This window comes from Pollachius pollachius (assembly GCF_949987615.1).
Source record: "Pollachius pollachius genome assembly, chromosome: 1".
In the NCBI taxonomy this organism is placed as follows: Eukaryota; Metazoa; Chordata; class Actinopteri; order Gadiformes; family Gadidae; genus Pollachius; species Pollachius pollachius.
In genome coordinates, this window is record NC_136934.1 from 7,505,479 (window position 1) to 7,521,434 (window position 15,956).

The 15,956-nt window shown below is 47.8% G+C and overlaps 2 protein-coding genes across 3 annotated transcripts in view; one reads left to right on the top strand and one right to left on the bottom strand.

Annotated features, from left to right (window-relative positions):
- The window catches only part of iqgap2 (IQ motif containing GTPase activating protein 2), a 35,322-nt gene that overhangs the window by 14,563 nt on the left and 4,803 nt on the right, over positions 1–15,956 (bottom strand). The window contains exons 3-16 of one of the 2 annotated variants that reach the window (XM_079744845.1): positions 12,491–12,647; positions 11,018–11,095; positions 10,168–10,244; positions 7,856–7,923; positions 7,524–7,637; positions 6,943–7,121; positions 6,280–6,367; positions 5,813–5,976; positions 5,564–5,651; positions 4,959–5,122; positions 4,588–4,748; positions 4,164–4,288; positions 3,877–4,040; positions 154–244 (exon numbers count right to left, since the gene is read on the bottom strand). In XM_079744845.1, the coding sequence (XP_079600971.1) occupies positions 154–244; positions 3,877–4,040; positions 4,164–4,288; positions 4,588–4,748; positions 4,959–5,122; positions 5,564–5,651; positions 5,813–5,976; positions 6,280–6,367; positions 6,943–7,121; positions 7,524–7,637; positions 7,856–7,923; positions 10,168–10,244; positions 11,018–11,095; positions 12,491–12,647 (1,718 nt within the window). Of the gene's footprint in view, positions 1–153; positions 248–3,876; positions 4,041–4,163; positions 4,289–4,587; positions 4,749–4,958; positions 5,123–5,563; positions 5,652–5,812; positions 5,977–6,279; positions 6,368–6,942; positions 7,122–7,523; positions 7,638–7,855; positions 7,924–10,167; positions 10,245–11,017; positions 11,096–12,490; positions 12,648–15,956 lie in introns of both variants that reach the window. The other variant, XM_079744844.1, reaches the window with a different exon arrangement.
- f2rl2 (coagulation factor II (thrombin) receptor-like 2) lies at positions 1,312–3,866 on the top strand. The gene is made up of 2 exons (XM_079744859.1): positions 1,312–1,539; positions 2,191–3,866. The coding sequence occupies exons 1-2, from the start codon at positions 1,473–1,475 to the stop codon at positions 3,249–3,251; spliced, it is 1,128 nt and encodes a 375-aa protein (XP_079600985.1). The 5' UTR covers positions 1,312–1,472; the 3' UTR covers positions 3,252–3,866.

The following is a 15,956-nucleotide window of genomic DNA, read 5'->3' on the forward strand; positions in this document are numbered from 1 at the left end:
GTGACCGTTGGTGAGAATGGGACACCCGAAATCAGTGAGAATGGCAATTAAAACGAATGGTGCGGTAACGTTTGAGATAACGATGTGTGGGAAACGTTTTTGGGTTTAAAAAAAAAAGAAAAAGGGGGGTGGGACATGTGACTGTATACGTACACACGAGGGCCTCTTCTCCGTCCTGATTTGCTGCTTGTATGGCTTCTTGTATCTGGTCCAGCCATAGCACTGCCGACTCATCGCCAGAATTCTGCTGACCCAGACAAAACAACAAAAGCAATCATCTGTCTGCCGATAAGACAAGCGCAATAACAAAACTATTCCGTCCCATCTTGCCAGCTTAAAGATGAACAGAAATTAATGAAAGGAAACAACAATGCTAACAAAGCTAGTAAAAAACAAACTTGTAAATGATTATACAGAGTGAAAACATTACTGAGTCAGTGAAGAAAGACATTCTCAAAAACGTAATTACAATATTTAATACTACATTAACACCATCTGCTGGTCTATCCAGGCAATGTTTGAAAGGGTGCAAAACGTAAATGTCCCAAAACGTAGCTGCATGTGTGAACAAGACGAATCACCAGTGGTGCCTGAAAGTTTGTCCACGGGTTATCCAATTAACTATGTGTGAAAGGGGCTTTAGAGAGTTTTTTTATGAAAAAGGACAACACCCAACATAATGAGAACAGTTCCTTCTGACCTCTGTACAAAGGTGAGGCCCGAGGGGACAAGGAGCTGACGTAAACCCTTCCTTCTGAGCACAGTTTTGAGGGTAAAAAAAGAAAACGTCTGATGAGGCTCCAGCCCACTTGTTTATGAAGCCCCTATGGGAGGCTGGCCTCTCAGGCTAATTTTAGAAAGCGTCAGAAGAGGAAATGGGGTGTATCCCCTCGCTAAACAGCCTCCATGAGGGAAAGGAAGGAACAAAAAACATTGAAAATAAATATTATTTTAAATTTAGATTTAAAAAAAGGAACTGTAAGCTCTCCAGAAAAGCAAGTCCACATGAATCGAGGCAATTACATGAGTAAACCAAAAATGACACATAACCACACCCTAACTATTCAGAAATAACCCTAGTACGCAATATCTAACTCAATTGTGGGACAGCTGTCCATAATCGGTTACAGACGATGCCAATCCAGTCTACCCTGAGTCAGTCAGCCATGAATGACGCTGGCAGGAATTCAGTTATCAAGCCCGAACAGGAAACCAGTCCAATGTATTGTACGCTCTCTCTCCCTCTCTCTCTCTCTCCCTCACTAGCTTGCTCTCACTCTCACATACACACACAAAAACATCCACATTCATATCAGCGGGAAGTCCGGGCCTCAGACAGCACCAGAGACAGAGAGAGGATGGAGGCACTTTAGCGCGACGGTAGGAAAATGGGAAACAAAGATAAAGTTCACCAGTGGAGGATTCCCATCGTTGTTGAGTGAGTTCAATGAAAGCGGGTGAGAGGGAGCGACATGGCCAAGACCCAGCTTGTGGGATTCCTGCTCTGTTTGATGGCATGGAGAACTCTTCAGGATCACGGTAAGTCACGCCTTTGATCCTTTCTCAATCAACCGTGTCATCTAACTCTACCTCATTCAGTTTTACCTTTACTCTTTATGATTTGTGGACAGCTGAGCTTCAGGTCATGAACATGTTTGAGAACTTGTTTAAACTTAGTCAAAAGTTTTGTTTGTAGCTGATGGCAACTACGGGCATATCTGTGCTCACCAGGGTAGCAGTTTGCTTTTCTTTGCCCCATCAGACTTAGAATGACTGATGATCTAACACCAATAACTGAAGGTTTTTGGTACCAAAAATGAACAAGCCTAATTTAAATATTTTGTGATAATAGTATGATGAATGACATTGTTTGATATTAGTGATAATCCATTTAATATTTAGAAGATTACCAACTACTGTTATTTAAACATTAAATAGCCAATTATTTTTTTGTTTATTTACTTGTTAAATTGTTAAATGATTTTCTAAATGTTTTCAGTGCAAGTTCTTATAAAACAAAGCAATTGATCAGCTGTCATTTAAAACATTACATTCAAATTAAACAAAAAAATAAATACAGAAAAAATAAATATAAAATAAAAATGGAGTATACGATTTTAAGGAGGAATTTCTTATAAATATTTTTTTTTTTTCCAAAAATAACTCCTTTGCTTATCTCTCCATTAACAGGATACAACAACGATCAAATAAAAGCAAACACCACTGGAGGTTTGAACCCGAAATCCTTCAACGGAAAGCCCTACGAGACTAACCGCACCTCCCGGCAAGAGTCGTTCTCCTACACCCTACCCCCGGAGCTGGACGTGGACCCCCAGGACGCCGCCGCGGCCTACACCCAGGGGGCCGTGAGCTCCTGGGTCATCCCCTCCTGCTATGTCCTGGCCATGGCGGTGGGCATCCCCGCCAACGTCTACATCCTGGCCTTCCTGCGGGTCAAGGCGCGCACCTTCACCCCGGCGCTGCTCTACCTGAGCCTGGCGCTCTCCGACACGCTGCTGCTGGCGTCGCTGGCGCTGCGCGTTCACTACCACCTCAGCGGCAACAACTGGGTGTTTGGCGAGGCCGCGTGCCGGCTGGTCACCGCCCTGTTCTACGGCAACATCTACTGCTCGGCTCACACCATCGCCTGCATCTGCCTGAAGCGCTACCTGGCCGTGGTGCGCCCCTTCCTGTACCGCCGGCTGCCCCGCCGAGGCCTGACGCTGGTCGCCTGCCTCAGCGTGTGGCTGCTGTTCGCTGCCGCCGTGGTGCCCGAGCTGTTCGTGCGGCAGAGCTACGCCGTGCCGCGGCTGGGCGTGGTCTCCTGCCACGACGTGCTCCCCCTGGGCGAGGGTTCCCACGCCTTTCTGGTGCCCTACCGGCTGGCGTTGGTCTGGGTGGGCTTCATGGTGCCCTTCGCCGTGTGCGTGTGCACGCACGGCGCCATGATCCACCACTTGGGGCACTCGTGCCGCGACTGGGCGCCGTTCATCCGGGTCAGCAGCCTGGTGCTTCTGATCTTCATGGTGTGCTTCCTGCCCAGCGGCGCGCTGCACGTCGCCCACTACACCCGCTTGCTGTCGGGCGACGGCGACGGCCTGTACGGCTACTACCGGTTGGCCGTGTGTCTGTGCTGCTTCCACAGCTGCCTGGACCCCTTCCTGTGCGTGCTCATGTCCAAGACGCCGGCCTCCAGGCTGAAGTTCAGCCCCGGGCGGGTGTTGCTGCGGAGGCCCGCCGTCATGATGTGAAGCAGGCTGTGCCCGTTTGTTTGTGAACAGCTGGGTGGATGTCCCACCGGGATGTGCGTGCGTGTGTGCTCGCGTGCGTGTGTGTGAACAAAAGTCTTGGCTAAATAGCAGCTTGTTCGACCCACTGTTTTTCGCACAGCAGGGGGTACCGCAACAACAAACTGGTTGGAGTGGAAACGAGAACATTATGTTCTTCTCAGGTTTTGGATTCAATGAGGCTTTCTTTTCCTTTTGTTGTCCAGGGAACCAGAGAACCTTTGCACTTACGCTATTAACAAGGTATTTTAATGCAGTACATTTGATGTTTAGGCAAATTCTGAATGTGAATAGAATACAAGTATCGAGAAAGATTACCACTGATATTGTGATTGTGATACACCAATGATATTGTACACACAAAAAGACACAAAATAAATACCACATCTAAGAAGCTTTTGACTCTTCCACCATTGTAACCCAAACAATTGGAAGCTGTAAATGAACCATCCCTCAGAGAAAAGATCAGTCCAGGCATTTCATTCTCTAATTCTCCATGACTTTAGGTTTCTCCAGTGTTAGAGGTTCATCACATGTGTACGACCGAGCCAGACCCTCAGCTTTGACTCTAAAGCGATCAGCACCTTACCCGGCAGAGGAGCTTCTTGGAGTCCTGCAGGACGTCGTGGTAGTGTTTGGCCGTGGGGAGGTTCACCCCGGTCAGCTTGGCGGTGGGGAGGAGCAGGGCCACCAGGGTCATCTCGTAATCCCCAGAGTTCAGCGCCTCGTTGATCTCCGCTATGGCGATGATGCCTGGAGGGGGAAGGGGCGGGATGGTACATTCAACGCCTTGGGAAAACACGTGAACAAAATGTGTGGCAGCTTGAGGTGCCGGCTGGACTAAGCGTCTGAGACAATAGAGTGGCGGACGCTTACGTTCGTGCTCTTCGTGGACCTGGACGTTGACCGTGTCGACGCACTTCTGGACGTCGTTCCACGTGAGGAACTCCTTGCCCTCGCCCAGGGCGTCGGCCCGCAGGCTGATCAGAGTGTCCGCGTATCTGTGAATCATTGGCAGGTTTCGTGCGAGAAAAAACAGAGTGTTTCCAATGCTATAAATGCTCATCCCAAATGAATTGCTAGAAAATGAATTTGTCAAGCCAAACAATAACACAAACAATAAAACAAATAAATGCTGTTAAAGTGATGTCCTTGATTTAGTTTTATTTTCGGCTTTTAAGTCACAGAGATACACAGGACACATTGACAGTGCGGGGCAGGATCACCAGACGGTGAAGGTGTCCCCGCTCAGAAGGTGTTCCTGAGCGGGGACGGAGCCCTTCCGGGGGCCCCACGCTACCTGTTGAGGTTGTCCTGGTCGATGTTGCTGAAGCCCAGCGGGGAGTCTGTGAGCTGCTCCGTCACGGCCTGGGGGTCTTTGGTGTCCAGGACCTCGTTCAGCACCGCTACCGCAGAGAGCATCTCCACGGCGACGCTCAGCTCCTCGTGGCTCAAGCCAGACTGAGAGCACACATACACACACACACACACACACACACACACACACACACACACACACACACACACACACACACACCATGTGAACACTAAGTGTGCATATTTCCCAGATTTGCTTCATGTACAAACTATTGCCAATTTTGGCATGTGGAAGGACTATCTGCTACGAAGCGTCCCTAGAGACACGGTGGCTGTGGTGGGTTCTCGTCTCACCCGTCCCCCCTGCAGCTGGAGGCTGAAGAGCTCGGCCTGGTACAAGTTGGCCGCCGTCTGGTAGACAATGGGCAGCTGTGCCTCGGGCTTCAGCAGCTCCTCCACCGTGTGCTCCGCGTCGCCCAGACGGATGGCCACGTTGATGGCCTCGATGGCCTCCAGCTCTGCAGGGAGGGAACGTTTCTCGATGATCAGCGTTACATTTTTGATCCACCAAACGCGAAATAACTGTACCACCTAAAGAGGGTTCAACCAAGAGTGGTCACGGCTGTTTAGTCGTTTTGCAGGCCTTTTGACAAAGCAGTTTACAGGGAATTCAGACACACGAAAGGAGCAGGTTTGACATCTTGCTCAAGGACGCCTACCAGCTTGTGCTGTGGACACCGGGGTTCAAACCCAGAACCTTCTTCCCTGGTTCCCAGTCGAACCCCAGAACCACAAGAGCTATTCCCCCCGTCCCTCCCCCCCACCCGCCGCTCTACGACACACACACACACACACACACACACACACACACACACACACACACACACACACACACACACACACACACACACACACACACACACACACACACACACACACACACGCCCAAACACACTTACTGCGTTTCTCTGCCTCAGCAAAGTCGTTGCAGGAGCTGACCACTCTCTGGATCTCCTCTCTCTCCAGCAGCATGACCTGCCCTCCCTCCTGCAGACAAAGCAGCACCTCGATTGATCAGAGATCAGCTGTTTAGTCACTAATACCCATCCACCTATTAGCCGGTATCCACCTCATAAAGCAACACTTTATGTACCGGTATGGGTGATGATTTGAACTCACTCTCCTGTTAGGGCCCCGTCTCCCCGTACCTTGGCTTTATGCTGGCTGTAGTTGCTGAAGTGCTCCATGTACCAGTGGGAGTTGGTGTCTTGGACACCCAGCAGGGCCAGGGCCGGCAGTCGGAGTGCGGCCAGCAGAGAGGCCTCGTCCTGGGCCGATACCGCCTGGTTCACGTCCCTCACCGCCGCCTGGACTGGAGGTCCGGGGGAGAAACACGTTGCTCTAGGATTTCGACACTCCCTCGATCATTTGTGGTTTCTATCTAGGAAATCTGGGAAACTATTGTAAATGATTTGGATGATTTTGAATGATTTATAGAATATATTCACTCAATTATTCGATATTCTTTTCATTTTTTATTGATTTATTTATTAATTGGCACGGAGAATCAAAATAATAACAAGGGGTCTACACAAGAAATGTATTGACTTCACAGTAGGGCGTCTTGTGGAGTTTAAATGTATTAAGGTCATATACACAGTGCTCCATCTCTCACCGTTGACAAGGTCAGTGCAGCCCTGGATCTCCTTCTGTGTCAACAGCTCCTCATAAACATCTCTCTCTACTGTTGAGACAGAGGAGCGCTGTGGAGGGGGGGGGGACATGCACAACACTTAATACCTGGACGCAGCCTTCATTCAAGGCTATTCATCAACGATGCATCATTTGTGTACATGTTTCAATGCATTCTGAAATGCATTGAATTTGAGCAAAAACCAAAACCGCATCAATGTGACCAAATCCCGTTTGTTTAGATTCAGGGCGTTACAAATACGAGACGAGGGGTCGGTACAGTATTGGAAAGGAGAACGAGGGGAGGGACTGTGGATTGTGTGGGGCGAGGGCGTCTGTGTGTGTGTGTGTGTGTGTGTGTGTGTGGGGGGGGGGGGAATGTTTGGTATAGTTAAGCTGACACTGCAGCCTGTGGAATGTGCTGGCAAGCCCAGAGGAGAGGCTCAGCGGAGGCCCGGCTCATCACTCAACTCCAACTGAACCGTTTCATCAAATCGGAATCTGATGTCCAACATGACGGTGAAAATAAGCGTCCTAATCCGGAAGATTCCCATGGCGTTAGGTAATCCGCCTGGAAGACGACAGCTGACCCTGGACGCAGAGGGAGGTGGCGGGCCAACCGGTGCGGGGTGTGAGCGCAGCCTACCCGGCCTGAGGACTGGTGCTCCTTGTGGGCCTTGGCCCGGCTCAGCGTGTCCTGGTAGTCCTGGGCCAGTGCCTCCTGAGGGTTCTTCAGCATGGCGTTGGGGTTCATCAGCGCGGCCAGGGTGCCCGACGCCTGGCCCTTGTCCACCGCCTTGTTGATGGCGATCACGGCAGCGTGCACTGTGGAGGAAGGAGGGCGTTTAAGAGGGTCTGGGAGGTGCGCTGCAAGGGGGCGCCCTTTGAGACTGACGCAGTGGTTTCCCCGTCCCGACCGGGGGACCCCAGTACACTGGTGTGCCCTGAGGAAGGCCGAGGTCGCTCGTGACATTTTAATGGGGTTCAATGTATATTTCCGACAAAGATTACAGTGATATCGGTTTAAATACACTAATACTACTAATGACCTTCTGAATTGTATGAGTCTGTATCCATCTACGGTTTCAGAAAGTCATGGAGTAATGCATGTGACATTGTTCATAGTCATTCCCTTCAACATCAAACACTGTGGGGAGCCATCCAGCGAATAAAAACCCTTATATCATATGTGCTCATCACCCCATCCAATCGAAGGATGCGACTTACGTGCAGCCTCGTCCATTGAGAGCTCATTGGCCAGGAGGCCTCCTATCTTGCTGAAGACTGGCATCTGGATGCCGTATTTCTCCAGCTCACTCCTCATGTTGCTGATCTCCTCCTCTGAAGGACAGCAACGCAGAGCACAACAAGGCACAGGGGTCAAAACTAAATGCATGCTTTAATATTTATTATACAGGAAACAATTTTTTCATTTTTCCATGCCATCTTCAGAAAATAGACAATGTATGGGTTAACAACTATTTTAGGAAGCATGCAGATGAGACCCTTGTGTTGGACAAAAGTTTATGGACTGGTATATGTTTTTTAATCTGAATTACCCGTAAAGGGCACTTTTCCCAGTAGGTCCTGTATCTGTGGTGCAATGCCCAGTTTATACAGGTACAAACTGAAACACAAAGACAAAAGCATTAAAACATCATCAATGGAAAAAAACAAATGAGTGATTCATCATTTGTCAAGGTAGGAGAATTAGTAAGCAGGAGGAAGTCAATCTCAACACCCCAGCAATACCCCCTATGCCCAGGAGGGGGCAGTGTCCGCTCTAGTGTGGAAATGCTCCGGTTGGCTGGAGCTCTATCTCATAGACTCCCACTACAAACAAGGAGTGCAACAGTCCGGTGACTGGAAACTTCATAAAACTTTCATCAGGAATGTGATAAACAGCCATGCATTATAGATGTTGGGGCAGCTCTGACAGCACCACTTCTCTGAATGGAGAGTGAGCTCTATCCTGGCTAATACACCATTTGGCCCCCAGACTTGTGTGATCATTACTAAATAAGTACAGTCTCTCCTTGGAGAGCCATAAAATTAAAGCAAGGTATATTTCTGTGTAGACAAACTTATGAACTCATGTTTGATAAATTTGTTTATGAAGGCCCTGAACAGCTGACTGAGGAGTGTTTTAATGGGGGAAGCATGATGAAAGTGCATGCTCTGTATTTCATCAGCTGATTTGCCCCAAGGAAAATAACAATCAAACTTGGAGGAAGACAAGTGGGCAGTGTGCTACGGATATGAAAGGAACAGCCCAGAACGTTTATTATACTGTTATAAAAGCAGCTTGTGACTACTGCGAAAAGCCTATCTGGGCTCCATGTCTGGTGGCCTTGCAGTTCGAAGAGTTTAAATACACACAGCACACAAAACGTAGCCTTCTCATGCTCGGTTCATGTTGAACATTGGCCGTGTGTATCCGTGTCCCCTGATCTCAAGTGCTCTGTGCGAGGTTTCCTTCTTGCTTCACTGTATATGAATGTCTTCACCCTCAGCCTGCATGTTTGTGTTCAGAGGTGTGGATCCCTCCCACCCTCCCTCCCTCGGCCCGCCATGGGAGTCAGATCGGACTATCAGGAAGGAAGAGCACGTGTGCAGGGGGTGGGGGGGGGGGAGGAAGCAGATCCTCTAGGGAGGTAACCGAAAATGGCACAACAGAGAGAAACCAGGGCGCGGGGGGGGGGGAACATAATCACAGCGTTAGATCTCGCTGCGTAGGGCTGGCTGAGATGAGACGATGAAAACATCAGCAGGTCCTGGTGGTGTAACGCAACGAGACCCCCTACTTGAAAGAGGCAAGGAGGCAAATGCCACAGAGCCACTTTCAGTCACTAGGGTTGTAGACCAAGGTGTCAACTGGTTAGAGTGAGGCTAGAAGGTGCACAGAATGTTTACTACATGTCCACATCCTTAAATTCAGATTTACAGAAGTGTTTGTGTCGGTGTGATTGTGAGTTCCAAACCACTCGAGAGTTTCGCCAGTCCTGTGTGTGATTGTTGCAATTTAAAAAAAAGTGATCCTGAGCAAAAAAAACAGTTGCTTTATGAAAAATCAGATTGTTACCTCAGAACGGCTCTAGAATGCTTAAAACACACACTTCCTCTTTCATGTCTTTAAAGCACATTTCAGTTCCTGACATTTCACTACAAGAGAATCTCAATGAGTATCTTTACCTGCAAAGCTTAGCTCTTTTAAAAGGCGGATTATCCAGGTTAAAGGCATTTTCCCAGTGAGGGATTAGCATTCCCGTTACCGTATTACAAAACCAGGTTAGGGCTATCCACCGGAGGAGGTAGGACAGTTGAAGAAGTGACAGGCAAGCTAGCTTAAATACAACCATGATGTTTGCCAAGATCGAGATGCGGTGGGGCAACAGTTCCCTGACTTAATATTGTGTTGACTTGCAACAATATTATTCAATGAAAAATTAAAATTGTCGTCATGCCCAACAGTGCGTTGAACCGGCCGTCGTCGGTTTTAAACAGGCAGAGAGCGGGATGTCAGACCTTTCGGTGCATTTATTCCTTATTATTATCCTATGTTATTACTAGCTATTATTTTAGATGTTAAGGCATCACTTTAAAACAGGTCGATCGCACTGACGTCATCGAGCCTTCTTCCACACACAATTATAACCGGGACTAAACAGGTGTGGCCCCTTGAGGAAAGATTAGGGTGAACATCCTGCTTTTATTCAAACAGATTAGAAGCACGCGGCTTATCTGGCTCTCGAGCCAAGTGAAGGGAAACAGAAGAGGAAAGTATCCTCAAGACTCCTTGTTCTCTACCCTCCGAGAGGACTTATTTCGTGACTACGTATCTCCGGCCTCCACGCGCCTCCCCCTCCCTTACCTCAGTGCGTGTATGCAGAAGACCACCTTGGGCATGTTTTTGCGGTCGTACACGTCGGTCGTCTCTGGATAGAATATCTGAAAGCAGAAACCCAGAGGCAGCGAGGCGTTAATCGGCCGTCCTTTATTAAAGAAGCCCGACACTCTTTATCTGCCGCGGCCGAACGGGGACAGCCCACGTCCATCAAAACACTTTCCCTGTATTCCAAGAGCGAGAGAGAGAGAGAGGCTGCATGCAGACAATGCATTACAGCCAACAATTATAGCATTAGATCAACGTTATGCACGCTTGTTGTTTCACTGTGACCGCCAAATCATGCGGAATGGACCAGTTTGTGTGGAAACATGATAGCAGTCCTTGAACTTAAACTCTTACACAAAATGAATTGAAACGTATCCGCCTCAACACAACTCCTTCCAGTAACTCTCCTGAGGGAAAAAGGCTTTTGTCATCACTCATAAAAGATGGATTGGTGCTAATGCCGCTCTTTTAGGACTGCACACCCTCGTCTCGATTACATGTGTCAATGTTTACCATTTGTTTTGGCCAAATAACAGCACCAATAACAGGTGTGCGTGTGTGCATGACTGGACGTGTGTACACATGACATCGGAAAATATCCAAATGCTAGACCACTTGTTCTCAGATTTAATCACTTCATGTGTAACAATGAAGAAAGATTTTTTTGAATTGCTCATGTGAGCAATATGGTCTTATTAAAACCTATGGAACACAGGCACACTTTAAAGTCGCACAGATACACATTTAGAACCAAAAGGGCCGTTAATGAGATGGGAAAAGAATACAGGGAACGCTGTGTGACTCCCCGACCCCAGGAAGGTCGGCTCACCTTGGGAAGCCCGATGGATTCCATGGCCCGGAGCCACTGCACAGTGTTGTCGGTGTGTCTGAAATGTAGCCCTGTGCTCTGAGATAAGAAACGATAGAACAAAAAACACATTGATATCAGCCTTCAGACATAAGGGTTGAACAACATTCAGGAATTCAACAATACCTGCATGTTCATCGGGTCTGGAATATCAAGCACATTTCCCTGGTAACCAAAGCAACCATCCCGATCGGATTTCATCATGCACCCCAAAACCCTCTACATATACCATCAGGAACGGTCTCATTTCACATGAAAGGCTTGACTGGCTTGGCTCCCAGCATGCACTGCTTAAAGGTCCCATGACATGCCACCAGGTGTGCTGTGATTAGCCGCTACAAGCCGTTTTGGAAATCTGTCCCTTATGACATCACAGGTGGGCGTGTCCACCTAGATGTGTGACGGATAGATGAGCAACGTTTGCTACAGTCCACTGGGTAGGCTGGTAGACTGATCTGTCCAGCACACATCTAGGTGGACACGGCCACCTGTGATGTCATAAGGGACAGATTTCCAAAACGGCTTGTAACCGCTAATCAGCCCACACCTGGTGGCATGTCATGGGACCTTTAACCTCTGCATAGTACTCAGACTGCAGCAGCAGCAGCCCTCACGTCACGTCACGTCTCTCTACGTCGTCAAACCCCTGGCTCCCAGTGGCAGGTCACACCCAGTTCAAATCCTTGAAGATGGCCTTCTAGGCAGTCTCCGGATCAGCCCCACCCTCCAGCATCATTCACATCTCCCTTCTGCCCCCACCCCTCCACACTAATGAACAGCGTCTGGCAGTGCTTCAACTGTGTGGAACCTATCCTCAGTCCTTTTATGTTTGTTAGCTCGCCGGTGGAGCAGGCTACATAGAGCCAGAGAATCGCCCTCCCTATCCTAAAAGAAAACTTCTGAAGACCCCCTCCCTATCTTCAAAAAACATCAGAAGTCCTGCAGGTATAAGATCCGCAGAATCCCTCCACATCCTCAAAAGGCACCTGAACACCCATCTCTTCTGAGAAGAGATGGTTATTTCTTCTCACTCACGAACTGACTCTGCACACGGTTGTTGACATCTGCAGGTGCAGAACGTAGAATCTGTGTGGTTGCAACATCATTGATAAGGAAAATGGTATGCTTAGATTGTTTTCTCCACCTCACTAGCTTAGACTTTTAGTGCCTGCCAAAGCAGCTTGCATGTCCTTGTGTTTCCCAACACCATGGCTTTCCCAATGCGAGGTTGTTATCAGGAAGTAACGACATGGAGGATCTAAATTCAGAAGCTTCCCGTTTGGCAAGTCTATTGAGGAATTCACAGGAAACGCCTACCAAGAGGTTCACCGGCGTGTCAGTAGAGGTCTTTAACCTCACCAGGGGTTATCTTTATTAGAGACAGGACTACGGCCAGGGTAGACAGATCACATGGAAACAGACAATGTACAACACCTTGTATCGGGTCTGGTCTCTGTCGTAGATCTTCTTCTGGGACACCATTTTGGGGGCGAAAAAGGTTGCGAGTTTGCCCAGGTAGACGCCGTTCCTCAGCCCCCCCTCCAGCTCGGTGGTGGGGGGCAGGTCCTCCTCCAGACAGGCCTCCATCCACCTGAGAGCGAGGCAGAGGACAGAGAGAAGCTCCCGTTAGGATGAGGATCTCACCGGGGCTTACCCTGTGGACACAGCAGCGAAGACCAATCTAAGGAACAACGACACCTCGGATAGGGGTACACCTAGTTTCAAGTAGTTATTAGAAGCTTGAGGGCGACATTAAAGACCGGGGGCGAAGGATCAGGGAACGAATCAAGGTCAAACAATATGAAAGCAATTTTTTGCAATTTCCAGACCTCCAGGCGCTTTGCAGTTGATCATTCAAGTTGACTTTTGCCTGCCTTCATCGCCATGGATACAATGGGGATATAAACAAACAACAAACTCTTATCTTGTCCTCACCTTGCTAGCTGAGATCTAAGAGAAAGCAGCGCGAGCTAGCTCTCCAGCGGCTGGGCGCATACACACGTACCCAGCGGGAGTCAATATTGGTTTTTCCTTCACCTGACGTAGCGCTTGCTTCAAAGGGAAAAAGCCAACAGATCAGAAAGCCTCTTGTGTACAAATATACAAAGTGAAGTATAGAGCGAGGAATACGATTATTTTGTCATGCCTTTGACCATGGCATGCGAGTATATTAGTGTATATTAGAGCAGCGACATGCACTTCATGGATGAGGAAGAGTTGTTTGTGCTAATAATGCACAGCTTCATTAGCTTTGTCTACAGAGTAACTAATCGACATTCCTTCCCTCCCGGGGTCACCTAGATGTGACCCTACACGGACACGCAACATCCTGTTCTTCTGCTGATGTTTGACACTGGATGGACACACCCTGCCCTCCTCACCTTTGCATATGACCTTATTAGGACATACTACCCTGAACTCCTTTGTCTATTCCTCAATTCTTCCTCCACAAAATCTTTGCATCTCCTTTAGACTCTGTAGACGAATGGGCAGCATCTTGTAGCTCTTCATTCAGCGTGCTTCACTTAACAACTCAATGTCTAGACGTTCAACAATGGATTATGGGATGTCTGAAGGGCTATGCCTTGATGCAAAGCGATCGAATGCCTCGTTTCCTGATATGCATGCAAATGAACATTAAAGTTATCTAAGAGAACTGGTTACCTTCACATGAGTGCTTGTTAAATAAATGGCTGCATTTAAGAATACTTCCAGAGACTTTCATCAATATAACCAAGAGATCATGAATGTAACCCAAATAGCTTGGCTACACATCGCAGCCTATGCAACATTCATTCATTCATTCATTAAGTTAACATAAGGAAATGCTGTGGCTGGAAGTAGCCAAGAGGCCCAAGGGCCAGTATGGGTATTGTTTTTGGGGCATTGTTATCGTCTGTCCATGTGCACTGTTTCCTGCAGTCCTTTTGCAAGCTGCTTTGAGACTTGATTGGTAATATTTGACCAGTCTGTAAAACTCTAAAAAGCCTTTGTGAATGCCCCAAAGAGCAGGCCAAAGAGCATGGCCCAGTGTGCTGAAATCACAATCGGGTTGATGATTGAATGGTAGGTCAGGGATGTTGCTATGTGTGCACTGGGGTGAGAGAAGGGACACCAAAGTGTCATCATTGCCGAGAAATAAGAGTACTGCGGACAGGCAGATGGAAAGGACGGAAATCAGCATAGTCGCGTTACTGATGTGCTAATGGAATGCAATTTTTTCCTATAGACTAACTGAGCAACATGACCTACATAAAAAAATGTATGATAACTCCACGGTCAAAGTCCAAATCACATAAGTATGGTCTCTAAGTGGGCTCTGCCGGGTTATTCACTGTGGCATTACAGAAAGGCCTGTACTGTTACCGTCTGTTAATGATTTGCGAGTTTGAGTGAATCATCATCCGTGTGCAAATCTGTTAGATATTAGCTTGCTGCCTGGAAGTGAGACCATATTTTCCAGGTTGCCTCAGTGACAGTCTCCCCAGACTCATCTGAGAAGGTATTTGCTAGCCATCCCCATGTTAATGTGGACACCAGCCAGGGACAGGGGGGACTTGAGCTCTGTTAAGTTAGTGTGTCATCTCACTCATGAGTTCATTACTCCAGTAAGCAACCACACACACACACACACACACACACACACACACACACACACACTTTATTCTCATTAAGGACGAGCAGGGGCCGTTCAGATCAGTGTCTGCAAACATATGTCAGCACTTTGGGAGAAAACACTATCGCACCATGCGCTGTCAACAGATCTCTAGTGGAGTGTGTGTGTGGCCAATGTCCCTTAACAAGCTAAACAATATCACCGGAACCACCACAGTCAGCTAAAGCAGTAAGTAGGGGGTGATTGCAGCCAACACAACACAGAACAACATGGGCCCTTAAATCACAGTAGCATTTAACTATTTGGGGAGCACAGTGGCCATTTACTGACACATTAAAAAAAAAAAAGGAACCCAATTCCTAAAGTCAATATTGAAGTAAGAGATCCCATTACGTTTCGGTTCATGTAGTTAGGCCCTTGAAATGCGCCAGTTTCCAGTATCGATAACAGCTAGGTTGCAAACACACACTTAATGTGTGTGTTTGCATATTACAAATATGTTTACATATTACAAATATGTTTCGCTTCCATAAAGCGCAGTAAGGCTGAACACCCTGAAGATTAAGTTCAGATGCAAACATAATCTCACGCAGGCCTGATAAAGAGCAAAGGCACCGTCGACTGGGAATCCTGAGAGGGGCAGGGTGCGTTTTGGAGTTATCACCTGCTCCAGAATCGGCATTCTTCAGCCCTTACGTGAGGCGACATTAATCCAATGGCTTGGAAAGTGACTTGATCTCAGGGAGGCCAGTGAAAGGGTGAAGCCATACTATTGGTGTAGCCAGACGGGATAGGATAAAATGAGCTAAGATATAACACTTTGCTTCATGAAACTGAGAAGAGAGAGAAGAGATCCCAAAATAACCTGTAATTGAAACTGTGACCAACTATAGACAATGGCCTTTGTGTTTTTGTGTGTCTGTGTAAACTATGATGGGCAAAGTCAGAGTTCCAGGAGAGGAATATTCCTACCAAGACAACAAACAACTTAAAATAGCTGTTTCCATAGTCTCTATTGATGTAGGATCAATCAGGACAAACATAAATCAGATTATCTATTAATCTATTCAAAAATCAACAGGAATAGCAGGAGGAAAGGGGCTGTGAAATAGCAGGTTGCTTAGAGAATGAGTACGTCCTGTCTGAATGACAGGACACGCAGGACTTCCTGTAGTAACAACAATGTAGTGAGAAATCAAGTCAGAACTTTCCCCTGGTCTCCATATGTTTGTGTCCCCCTCCTCCTCCAAACAGGCTTTCCTGTCATTGTCTCTGCTGCAACTG